This window comes from Bos javanicus, chromosome 23, assembly GCF_032452875.1.
Source record: "Bos javanicus breed banteng chromosome 23, ARS-OSU_banteng_1.0, whole genome shotgun sequence".
In the NCBI taxonomy this organism is placed as follows: domain Eukaryota; kingdom Metazoa; phylum Chordata; class Mammalia; order Artiodactyla; family Bovidae; genus Bos; species Bos javanicus.
In genome coordinates, this window is record NC_083890.1 from 37,592,408 (window position 1) to 37,606,120 (window position 13,713).

The 13,713-nt window shown below is 38.1% G+C and overlaps 1 protein-coding gene across 6 annotated transcripts in view; it reads right to left on the reverse strand.

Annotated features, from left to right (window-relative positions):
- Positions 1-13,713, reverse strand: part of CDKAL1 (CDK5 regulatory subunit associated protein 1 like 1) — a 730,510-nt gene that overhangs the window by 482,506 nt on the left and 234,291 nt on the right. For all 6 annotated transcript variants that reach the window (XM_061398740.1, XM_061398739.1, XM_061398736.1 and 3 more), the window contains one exon: positions 8,331-8,451. In XM_061398740.1, the coding sequence (XP_061254724.1) occupies positions 8,331-8,451 (121 nt within the window). The remainder of the gene's footprint in view (positions 1-8,330; positions 8,452-13,713) is intronic.

Sequence of the window (13,713 nt, forward strand, 5' to 3'; positions counted from 1 at the left end):
AAGCTAGCAAAGTAATGCTCAAACTCTCCAAGCAAGGCTTCAACAGTACTTGAACCATGAACTTCAGATGTTCAAGACGGATTTAGAAAAGGCAGAAGAACCAGAGATCAAATTGCCAACATCCGCTGGATCATCGAAAAAGCAAGAGACTTCCAGAAAAACATCTGCTTCTGTTTTATTGACTACGCCAAAGCCTTTGACTGTGGATTACAACAGACTGTGGAAAATTCTTCAAGAGATGAGAATACCAGACCACCTGACCTGCATCCAGGAGTTAGAACTGGACATGGAACAACAGACTGGCTCCAAATAGGGAAAGGAATACATCAAGGCTGTTTATTGTCACCCTGCTTATTTAACTTATATGCAGAGTACATCAGGTGAAATGCCAGGCTGGATGAAGCACAAGCTGAAATCAAGACTGCGAGGAGAAATATCAATAGCCTCAGATATGCAGATGACACCATCCTTATGGCAGAAAGTGAAGAACTAACGAACCTCTTGATGAAAATGAAAGAAAAGAGTGAAAAAGTTGGCTTAAAACTCAATATTCGGAAAACAAAGATCATGGTATCCCGTCCCATCACTTCATGGCAAATAGATGGGGAAACAATGGAAACAGTTTGACCCTTAAGGACACTATTCTGTCTTGGTCCCTCCTTTACACTCACTCTCGACACTGGGTAGAGGATTCTGGCTGCCTGAGGCTAATCATACTGTCTCATCTGACTCAAGTGACCCTTTCCTGCAAGGTCTGATTTAATCACCCAGAACAGGTAGAAGGTGCCAGTTTACTTAAACTCTGATTGCAGATTTTGCGCTGGGACTTGCTTTCATTATAACCTGACAGCTGGGTTGTAGAAAGCAAACTAATCCTCATTGGTAGCTACTACTGTCCATCAAAAAACCTCTAGAGTTACACATGACAAAATTGACTTACATTAATTTATAGTCAATCAGTGGTCTATATGTAAAAAAAAGATTCTGGCCCATAAATGTTAAGTAAATGAGTGACTATTAAGTCTGCTGAATGCTTTTTGGAACATGTTTTATCTTGAGATACAGTCTCCTAGAGAAAGGTGTCGGGACCTGAATGTCTCTGAGGACGGCACCAGGCTTAGGGAACTTTTCTCAGGAGAGCAGATTCAGAATAGGGACATAGTTAATACAACCAAGACATGTGAACAGAACAGTACAGTATAACTGAGCAAAAAAGAACATCTTATTTATCAACACTATGCTAAGATATTAATAAATTACAAAATATTAGAAAGATTCAGCCTAACAAAAGTGTGATACTGCATATATTCAACCCTCCAAGGATCTCTTTGGAACCTTAATTCAAGCTTTATAAGAACACTTACAATTAAATGCCTCCAAAAATTTTTTCTAAACAGAACATTATTTTCTGAAAGCTATAATTTAAAAGTAACATTAAAAAACAGCATTTGAGGTTTACATTTTCCACGTATGTACTGATAAGGGCAGTAGTCTTGTTTGATGACAAAGGTCAAGGAAAAGATGACCATTTCTCTGTGTGGCTGTCACATCTCATAGAAGGGCAGTGAGAGGATAACTGAGGGTCTCACATCTCTTACCTCCAGAGGTCTCAGGAGTCACTGCTGTGTACCCTCACCCCTAGACGAGGGTCATGCTGGAACCTATGAGCATTCATTCCCCAGAATATGGAACAGAATAAGCTCCCCACAGAGGAGGTGCTATTTACTCTGCATTTAGAGCCTCGTGTTTTATTTATTTATTTATTTTTAAATTTTATTTTATTTTTAAACTTTACATAATTGTATTAGTTTTGCCAAATATCAAAATGAATCCATCACAGGTATACATGTGCTCATGTTTTAGATTATTTCAGTCAGTATTGGTCACCTTTTGACTCCAGAAATGTTTATCTTTGTATATGTCATAATATCTAACACAATACCTGGTAATGTGGTAAGCAATAATCATTGTATTTTCAAATGCATTGTGATTATATCAAGTTAATAACTACTTCATGTTTTACCATTAGAACCAGAAAGATAACCAAATGTTACTAGTAATTCTGTGTCTCTAAAAATAACATCACTTATATGAGAGAAATTCGCACTTTTGCTCTTTCATTCATTCAGTCACCTACCTATCTAGCTCTGGAATAGGGACTTATAAATTCTGGACATTACAGAAAAAAGTTAAAACATCCAAATTAGTTTATTTTCCCAAAGCTCAAGTGTCATGGGGCGGGGAGGGGAAGTAACAGATACTTTAAAAATGAAAATGAATTGAAGTATGTAATTTCAAAAAAATTAGATTCCCCTTAAAAGTTCCCATATACCATCATTTTATGTCTGGCAGATGGCAAATAACAAGAAAGACAAGATAAATTTTAAAAGAGAAAGTATCAGTAAAGTATTACAGGGTCAGAGGGTATTTTCTAAGACGTGTTTAGCCTTGTGGAGGATTATCCCTTCAAATTGGTGATAATCTGATAGTAGTGTCTAAAAAATGACATACCTCATATCAGAACCTCTGAGCAGCATCCAACTCCTGGCTTAGGAAGAACAAAAATTGCCAAGGGACTGTCAAAAATGATGACTTTAATAGTGACAGAGAAGGCAAAATGAACCAGAGATTTTCTTTATGGCCCAATTTCTGATATTTAACCTTTTGTCCCCAGCACTATGTTCTATCTCCACACTCCATTCTCACTACTAAACAATAAATAACCAAATAAAGCAATCACATAAATGGGGTCCCTGGACAAAACACTGAGCTTTTCAGCCTCAGCATACTTCCTCCTTTTATGCACATGTTGACTCCCCATTATACTGACCAGAACACTTGATTGATACGCTTCTACATAAATATCCACAGATTTCCTACTCTCCTGTGTGTCAGAACCATGACCTCACTCCATGAATGTAATGAAAGGGAAAAAAAAATTAGAAACAAAAAAACACTCTGGATGCATCTTCAAATTTCATTAAATATATCCTCAGAAACAAGATTATTTCTGGCCAAATATTTAATTAGAATCTCAGATTGTATATGGCTTCCAGTTTACAGAAAATGCCAAGGGTAGAATATCAGCTGAACACTACCATCAAAGGCAGAAAAGAGGGGAAGAAGAAAAGTGATAAATCCTAGGTGGGGGTTGTTCTGATCAAGCACTGGCTGTATCTGAAGTCAGTGGCGTCAAAAAGAGACCATGGCATTAATGTATCAACCACAGCATAAAGGAATGTGACATAGAACCTCCACCCTCCATCCTGCCTGATGGCATGGAGGGACTGGACATCTTTCTCTAAATCAGTGAAAATCTTTAAGAAAAATGAAGTGATAAGTTCTACAATTAAACTTATGCCCTTAAATCCTATCTCTAAGGAATTATGAAAGCATCTTTCTCCCAGCACTTACCTATCTACCTATTTCACAACTGTCCCTGTTCACTTTCTGTCAATATATTTCTAATCCTTACCTCTCTGCCTCTATAAACAAGCTCAGAAAAATCTTTCTGAAGACCATCTCTCTCACTTTATAGTTGAACTCCTCCAAATAGTAATCATCGTTTAGCAAAGCCTACTAATTTCTAACAAAATTTCTAATTTTCCCACTCTTTCAAAGTGGTTCACCTATGCAATTAAGACACTTGCCTCTTGGAAGGAAAGCTGTGACAAACCTAGACAGCATATTAGAAAGCAAAGACCATACTCTGCTGACAAAGGTCCATTTAGTCAAAGCTATGGTTTTTCCAGTAGTCATGTACAGATGTGAAAGTTGGACCATAAAGAAGGCTAAGCATTGAAGAACTGATATCTTTGAACTGTGGTGATGGAGAAGACTCTTAAGAGTTGCTTGGACAGCAAAGAGATCAAACCAATCAATCCTAAAGGAAATTCACCCTAAATATTCATTGAAAGGACTGATGCTGAAGCTCCAATATTTTATTCACCTGATGTGAAGAGCTAATTCATTGGAAAAGACCCTGATGCTGGGGAAGATTGAGGGCAGGAAGAGAAGGGGGCGACAGAGGATGAGATGGTTGGACTGCATCACCGACTCAATGGACATGAGTTTGAGCAGTCCAAGAGATAGTGAAGGACAGGGGAGCCTGGTGTGCTGCAGTTCATAGGTTTGCAAAGAGTTGGACAGGACTTAGCAACTGAAGAGCAACAACAATCCCAGTATTACTTCTCCTTAAGGAATCAGAAGTAATAGTTAGACATTACACATTCATAAAACCTTCACCTCTGACTAGTTCTACTTCATAAATAATTCCTCTCTCTTCTTTTATTTTCTGTACACAGGCACTGACCATTCACCTTCAATGACCTCAATTCTCACCCCCTCCAACTAAGGCTTCTTTTCAGCTTTGTACTTCTACCTCCAACCGCTCTTTGGAACTTCTAGCTCCATGGTAACAAATAAATCCACTGAAGAATGCCAAAGCCCATCTTCTTAACCATTTCACAGTTCTGCCACCCTAGCTTTTCATTCCCAAAACTACCACCTAGGCACTTGTTCCTTCCTGGCTGGGTTGCTATCAGAACCACAGGCAAGAAACATGGGTGGCCTACAGATACTGATGTGCAGTGTGTGTGTGTGTGTGTGTGTGTGTGGTGGTGGTGGTGTGTGTGGGGGGTGTGTGTGTGTGTGTGTGCTGGGTTGATATCAGAACCACAGGCAAGAAACATGGGTGGCCTACAGATACTGATGTGCAGTGTGTGTGTGTGTGTGTGTGTGTGTGTGTGTGTGTGTGTGTGGTGGTGGTGTGTGTGTGTGTGCTGGGTTGATATCAGAACCACAGGCAAGAAACATGGGTGGCCTACAGATACTGATGTGCAGTGTGTGTGTGTGTGTGTGTGTGTGTGTGTGGTGGTGGTGTGTGGGGTGTGTGTGTGTGTGTGTGCTGGGTTGATATCAGAACCACAGGCAAGAAACATGGGTGGCCTACAGATACTGATGTGCAGTGTGTGTGTGTGTGTGTGTGTGTGTGTAGCATTTCAAATGTTATTATAAGGCAAAGATTATTCTGTCCCCTCACTTGATATGACCCCTTGTTCCTATGAACCCACAAAAATACCTGATGGGAACAGTGGATAAGTCACAGTCTCGGCCACCTACTAGCTGCAGGACAATGTGAAGTCACCAAACTTCTCTGTAACCTAGTTTCCTCATCTACTAAAAAAAATCTCCTGGGCTCTTCTGAGGATTAAATACAGGAAAAAGTACGCATTTCACAGAATTGTGTCTGGCACATATTAAGCAACATACATTGTTGTTGCTATTGTTTAGTCATATTCCTTGCCCAATTTGGAACCAGTCTGATGTTCCATGTCCGGTTCAAACCGTTACTTCTTGACCCTCATACAGAAGACAGGTTTCTCAGGAGACAGGCAAGTTGGTCTGGTATCCCCATCTCTTTCAGAATTTTCCACAGTTTGTTGTGATTCACACAGTCAAAGGCTTTAGTGTAGTCAACGAAGCAGATGTTTTTCTGGAAATCCCTTGCTTTCTCTATGATCCAATGAATGTTGGCAATTTGATCTCTGGTTCCTCTGCCTTTTCTAAATCCAGCTTGTACATCTGGAAGTTCTCGGTTCATGTACTGCTAAAGTTTAGCTTAAAGGATTTTTGAGCATTGCCTTGCTAGCATGTGAAATGAGCACAATTGTATGGTAGTTTGAATATTCTTTAGCACTGATATATACATTAGCAATGATTAATTTTATTCTCACTTGTATTGAGTCATATCCATATAGCTTTATCATCCTATTAGACAAACATGTGCCTATTTATGTCTACAAGGAGTCCTTACCCCATAAGGGACAGTCTAGAAATAAGAGTGACATTGGACAAGGGGCAGCTGACCTCAAAAGGTTCATCTCAAAAAAAAAAAAAAAAGAACATTGTAAATTGGGACAAGGAAAAGAGTGGACCAAATTTATACATGCAATACAGCAAACATGAGTAGGATGAATAATTGAACACAAAATTGGGACAGTATAGAAGGAAAAGATAAGTGTTATTTAAGAAATAAAGGTACTCATATTATACACAATATGATCAAATAAATAGTCATCTCAGCTCATCCACAATCTAGCATGATCTGAGAGTTTCAATTTGTTTCTTGGCTAAAGCAACTAATATACCCTTTTACATTTTAAGTTAGAACTGTAAAACTGTATGGCAAAACCAATACAATATTGTAAAGTAATTAGCCTCCAATTAAAATAAATAAATTTAAATTAAAAAAAGTCACTTTGATAATTTACCAATACATGGAATGAAATTTGTTACAAATGGAATCCTTTCCCTAACTGATAAATACAACATTTAAATGAAATTTGTATATCCATATTTAATTTGAAAGCCATAAAACTTTGAAAAGTGTAAGATTTTGATGGAGGTGATCATTTTCACTTGAAAGAAATAATTACCCATAGAACTCTTAAAATATTTAAATATAAACAAAAAAAAAAGCTATGAGTTCTATCAGAGGTTTAAAAAAAAATCAAGGTAAAGGTGTTAAGAGTGATATCGTTGACAAACAGTCACAGAGATACTTTCATCTGGGAACAAGTGATAAGGCTCCAACTGACTCCGGAGAACGATTAGCAGTCGGAGAAGTTTAGAAACTCTTACCTCAAGGAGTGACAGTATGAACTGAATCCTCTTAACAGTGGAAGAATGTTTGCTGATTTACTTACTAAGGGGCTTTCCTATACAGTAATATGAGAGATGTAAGACGATGAGAACGTGAAAGGAAATATCCAGCAAGCTTGAAAAAGTCCACAGCCTCATTTTAAGAAACACTAAGTCCAAGAGAAGACAATGTTAAGTTATAATATAGGGGAAGAAATTTAACTTAATGCATTTACAATGGCTACCTAGAGGAAATTTTGAAAAACACATGGCCAAATAAATCAGAAATAATTTAAAAATACAACATTAATTCAACATTTATCGAGTACTCACTTTGTACTAGACACTGAAGTCAGAGGTAGTAACAGTGACAACTGAAATACTTTCTAAACTCACGATGCTCATGATGCAGTAGAAAATACAAATTATACCTTCTGAAAAGTGCCACAATCAAGGCAAACAGGGAATGCTGTAGGTGTAAAGGAAGGTATTCAGTCTGGTCATGAGGGAGGAACAAGCAGCCACCCAAAGAAAGGTGCACACAACAGTGTCAGCAGGATTGCCCGAAGTGAGTGGAGAAGTCGTAAGACTTGCTTGGGGCTGGGGGGAAGGTTCTGAATCTTCCACACAGAGCCAGAGTTAGTCCTGGACAAGTTCACAAAGTCAGCTAAAAGGCCTCCAGGGCTTTTAGGGAAAAATCAACATTCCTTGGTCTTTGGTTGCAGTGGTGGGATGAACCAGAAGGTGATGAGACAAGAGCAAAGATGACCAGTGACAAGACAGTTGCCATAGTGTAGGGATAAAGGATGGCACGGGCTGGGAAAGAGGCAGGAAGATGCTGAAGCAGGAAAGATAAGTTCACCTGTTCTCAATGGGAAAGAGCATGAAGAAAGCAAAGGGCAGGTAAAGAACAATTTTTTAAAAGAGGGAAGGAAGATAAAATTTTAAAGGAGCAGGAAGGCTTAAATCTGTAGGAAATGTGAGGCAGATGCATAAATGGAGGGACCCCTAGAGGTTTAAATTTAAGTTTATTATCAGCCTATGATAATGTAGATCAAAGTGGGAAATAAGTAACTTTATCAGATGCAGTCATAATTTAAACAAAAGGAAATAAAACCAAGTATGACTGGTTATTCCAGGAGTTAAGAGTCAGGCAGAACTCATAGTGCTTGATATCCAGTCACAACGTGTATTTATTTGCAGTTTAAGGCTCATAAAAGTAACACTGAAAAACCTTCATTTCAGATAGTTAAGAATCAGAATATGGTTAGGATCTTGGGCAATGTTTACTATAAAACCCACTCAAAAAATAGTCAAAGATGATGGGTGTAGTAACCATTTTACAGAATGAAATACTCTTCTTAAAAAGATTTTATCCAAGGGCAGAGCTGAAAAATAAAATCCGTGTTTATAACCAAAAAGGAAAAGTTAGAATAATGTTAATTTTTTTATTTTTTATCTTTATAAAGACAAAAACTTTTGCTGCAAATATAAGCATAACTGTGTACAGGGAACATTTTAGAGGGAATGATATTCAGGTATGATTCTTTAAAAAATTCATTTTTTATTTTTCTTTCCCATGGAAATGTTCAATTACTTTCCTATATCATATAGCCAGGAAAACAAACAAATAAACAAAAAACTAGAGTACACTGAATGTTTAATGAGTAAATGCAAGAGAAGCTTACCCAGTATTGATGGAAATGATTTCGATGAGTGGATTCTTCCTAATCTTTGGCAAATCCAGTCGTGCTCCCCCCAAACGTTTTCCATTATCCTTTTTCTGACCCAACAGTCTCACAGAGTGACCTTCAAATAAAGCACATAAATATATGTGAGCATGAGTCATACAACATCACTTTAATTTACTGCTTTCAACAAATCTGTTGATATTCGCATTTAACTTTTTCTTTTATAAAAAGAAGAAAACAAACAAAATGACCCAGAGAAGATATAATCATTGACCTTAAGTAATACTACCAAAGGGAAAGGCAGCTGTGGCCAAGTCCTCCAGTCATAAGCGCCTTGCTTAGAATATTTGCACATTTATACTGCACAGATGAGAGAAATAGGAATATCTTCAGAGTGTCATTCCACAGGTCTGAGTGGTCTCTAACACAGACATGTATAGAAAGTAGGAAGGGTTCACTTGGGCACTGGTCCTGAAGGCCAAGTGCAAAAGCAGATCATCTGCTCAAGGCAAACTGTCAATCAAAGAAGTAAAAAATAAAAAGCTGAGATAAAATGACACACGAGGGTTGGATATTTAAGAAAAAAAAGTTTTTAAACAATTTTTCAAAAACCATTACAAAAGAATCAGAACACTAAGACCCATTAAAATTCTGAATTAAGCTGTGGTATATATACACAATGGAGTATTACCCAGCCATTAAAAAGAATACATTTGAATCAGTTCTAATGAGATGGATGAAACTGGAGCCTATTATACAGAGTGAAGTAAGCCAGAAGGAAAAACAGCAATACAGTATACTAACGCATATATATGGAATTTAGAAAGATGGTAACAATAACCCGGTGTACGAGACAGCAAGAGAGACACTGATGTATAGAACAGTCTTATGGACTCTGTGGGAGAGGGAGAGGGTGGGAAGATTTGGGAGAATGACATTGAAACATGTAAAATATCATGTAAGAAACGAGTTGCCAGTCCAGGTTCGATGCACGATACTGGATGCTTGGGGCTGGTGCACTGGGACGACCCAGAGGGATGGTATGGGGAGGCAGCAGGGAGGAGGGTTCAGGATGGGGAACACATGTATACCTGTGGCAGATTCATTTTGATATTTGGCAAAACTAATACAATTATGTAAAGTTTAAAAATAAAATAAAATTAAAAAAAATAAAAATAAAAAAACTGTAGACTTACAGACAAGTTGGAAGAACTGAACAAAGAATTTCCATCTGCTTGATATTTCCTAATTATTATTTTCCGTATTTACTTTGCCATTTTATTTATATATATATACATATGATTTTTTAAATAATATCACTGAGGTACATCCTGTATAACTCACCCATTGTACATACACAATTCAACAATTTTAAATAAACTTATACAGCTGTACAGTCATCATGACCCATTTTTAGAACATTTAGAACATCACCTCCAAAATTCCCTCAAGCTTATTTATAGTCTATCCCTGCTCCCATACCAAAGATACATTTTGTTAACCTATCAACCAGCTGATGAACATTTGGACTGTTTCCAATTAACCTTTTATAATAATGCTTCTATGAATACCTGAATACAGATCTTCATGCATATATATGTGTTCATTTCTCTTGGATAGATATCCAGGAAAATTGTGGGTTATGCTGTAAATTTAAATTTTATAAGAAAAAACTGTTTTTGAAAGTACTACCATTTTACATCCCACCAGCAATGTATGAAGGTTTGAGTTTCTCCACATCACCAAGACCTTATACTGTAACTTCTGAGAACAGCTATTCCAGTGAGCATGTAATGGTATATTACTGTGCTTTGAGTGACTATGCATTACATGATGATAATGATACTGAACACCTTTTCATGTGATTAGCCAACTGTAATGGTAAATTTTATACGTAAAGTTGACTGGGCCACAGGGTGCCCAGACATTTAGCCAAACACTATTTTGGGTGTGTCTGTGGGGGTGTTTCTGCATGAGACTGATATTTGAATTAGTAGACTTGAGTAAAGCAGATTGCTCAGCCTAACACTGGTGCAATTAATCAAAGACTTGAATAGAACAAAAAGGCTGAGTAAGAGGGAACTCCTCCCATCTGACTACTGAGCTGAGTAAGCAGTCTTTGCCAGCCTTCAGACTCAAACTGAAATATTAGATCTTCTGGGGTCTCATGCCTTCCCAGTTGCCTACCAGAACTTACACTGTCAACTCTCCTGATTCTCTGGCCTTTGGGCTTGGACCAGAACTACACATCAGGTCTCTGGAGTCTTCATCTTGTTGACTACAGACATTGGGAATTCTCAGCCTCCATGATGGTGGGAACAAGTAACATAATAATACCTGCTTTTACACACACACACACACACACCCTACTGGGCTCTCTTTCTCTGAGAGATGTCTACTCTAGTATTTTGCCAATATTTTAGTTGTAGTGTTTGTCTTATTATTGAATTATAAGAATTCTTTACATATTCTGGTTATATGACCTTTATGACATATATGATTTGTAAATATTTTCTCAGTCTGTGGCTTAGAGTTTCACTTTCATGATAGCATATTTTGAAAACTGAAGCTTTTTTAAATTTAATGAAGCTCAACTTACCTATATTTTATTTTATAGCTCATGCTTTGGGTGTCATATCTAAGAACTCTTTGACTAGACCAAAAGCCCAAAGATTTCTCCTACATTTTCTTCTGCAAGTTTTATCATTTTCATTCTAATAATTGGGTCTAGGGCCCACTGTGTTACTTTTTTTGTTTTAATAAAGGTCTAACTTTATTTTTGCACACAGATATTCAACTGTCCCAGCTTCATTTCTTTTCCTTCTTCCTCCTTTGTGCTATTGTCATCACATATATTAACATCAGTTCAGTTCAGTTGCTCAGTCATGTCTAACTCTTTGCAACCCCATGGACTGTAGCCTGCCAAGTTCCTCTGTCCATGAATTCTCCAGGCAAGAATACTGGAGAGAGTGGCCAGTCATTCCCTTCTCTAAGAGATCTTCCCAACCCAGGGATCAAAGCTGGGTCCCTTGCATTGCAGGCAGATTCTTTACCATCTGAGGCACCAGGGAAGCCCTCAAATAGTTGTATAAACCCAAAAATATAATGCTAGAATTGTTGTTTTATACAATTGCATGTTTTTTAAAATGTTAAAAATACCATGTACAGAGTACAATATATTTACCCACATAATCACCACTTCTGCTGCTGCTAAATCGCTTAAGTCGCATCCGACTCTGTGCGACCCCATAGACAGCAGCTCACCAGGCTCCACCATCCCTAGGATTCTCCACGCAAGAACACTGGAGTGGGTTGCCATTTCCTTCTCCAATGAATGAAAGTAAAAAGTGAAATTGAAGTCACTCAATCATGTCTGACTCTTAGCAACCCCATGGACTGCAGCCCACCAGGCTCCTCCGTCCATGGGATTTTCCAGGCGAGAGTACTGGGGTGGGGTGCCACTGCCTTCTCCAAATCACCACTTCTAGCACTCTTCATTTCCTCCTGGGAATTTCCAATTTGGCACCACTTTCTGCCTGAAAAATTATCTTTAATATTTCTTATAAACCAAGAAAAATTGGTATTTGGAAATGTCTTTAGTTTGCTGTTATTTGTGAAGGATACTTTTGCTAAATATAGAAATCTTGGTTGACAGTTTTGTTCTCTGAGTACCGAATGCATCACTCCACTGTCTTTGACCTCTGTTGCTTCTGATGAGAAGTCAACCATTAATCTTTTTGTTCTCTCACACATAGTATTAATATGTAATTTGTCTTATGCAATAAAGATTTTCCCTCTCTTTCAACGATGACTATGATGTGCATAGGTGCAGATCTCTGGGATTTTTCCACATGGAACTCACTTAGCTTTTTGGATCCAAAAGTAACAGTTTTCATCAACTTCCGGAAGTTTTCATCCAGTACTGTTAAAAAATGTTGTTGTTGTTATTGCTTTTTTATTGGATTCTTTTGTGACTCCCATGATGATACATCTGTTGGTGTGTCAGATGTCCCACTGGTCTCTGAGGCCTTTCTCATTTTTCATCTGCCCTTCTACCTAAGCCTGGTCTTTCTCCTAGTCTATCCACAAATGTTCTTCTGCCATCTCAGATCTGCAGTTGAACCTCTCTAATGCATGTTTCACTTCAGGTACTGTACTTTTCAACTCCAGATTTTCCACTGGTTCTCATATAATTTCCATTATTTTGTAATTCTTTATTCAAGTCACTGTCATCATCCTTTTCTTAAGACTTTTAACATCACTTCACTTAGTTCTATCAAGTCTCTGTCTTCTAAATCCACCACTTCTGGCCAAAGACAATTGATACTTATTGCTTTGTCCCACCTTGATTATGGTTATACTTGGTTTTGTTTTCATTTCATTGAAGCATAGTTGATTTACAAAGTTGTGTTTAATGTCTGCTACACAGCAAAGTGGCTCACTTACATGTATATTTGGTTTCTTTATATCTATTATAATATTCTATTAAATATTAGAAATTTTAGGTAATATATTGCAGCAATTCCCAATTCAAATTTATCTCCTAAAGGTTGCTGCTGTCTTTGTTTAGTAATTCACTAAACAATGGACTAAATCTGTGAATTCTATGTCTCCACAATGAACGGCCATTGATCTCCCTTCTTGGTTTTTTTGGCTTTTATGCCCCCAGACATAACTTTCTAGCAACCAATTCTGTATCTGCATAGCAAAGCTAAGTGAAGGACTAGTCAACATATGCTCAAATGCCTTAAGCCAGTAAAAGTCCTAACTACGTGTTGTTGACTAATCTGTGTGTGAGCTGAGAGCATTCAATGTTAGGGCCATTTTCAAGTCTGCCCCACCTTTTACTTTCTCCTGGACTTTTTTGGGTCCTCTCCCATCTTCTCAGGGTGTGCATGCAAGCTCCAACAGACAGGTAAGTTTAAGTGGCTTGGGCCCACTCTGGTCCCTGCTGGGCACATGTACCCTCTAATCAACTTTCAGTCTGTGAAGAGTTATCAGGCATCCTCTCTCTGTCTCACTTCCCAGAAGTCTCTGCTAAAGCTGTGGCTAGTCTGTCTGTCTACTACTTCTGCCAAACAAGCTACAACTTCAGGTATATAGAGTCAGAGACACTCCATCCCCTACCTACCGACCCCCGCTCCCCAGCCTCCAACTTACTCACCCCTAGCCACTTGCCATTAAAGTCTAAACAGTTCTCCAAGTCAACTGAGGCTTCTTGGTGCAGCAGTGAAGCTGCTGGTCTTCACAGCCTGCTCTGCCCTAGGTGAACAACCTTGCCTATGGAGCTGGGGAAAGAAAATAACAGTACCACCTTAGACTCACACTGTTCTTACCGAAAGCACAAACACCTTAGACTCATACTGTTTTTACCCAAAGT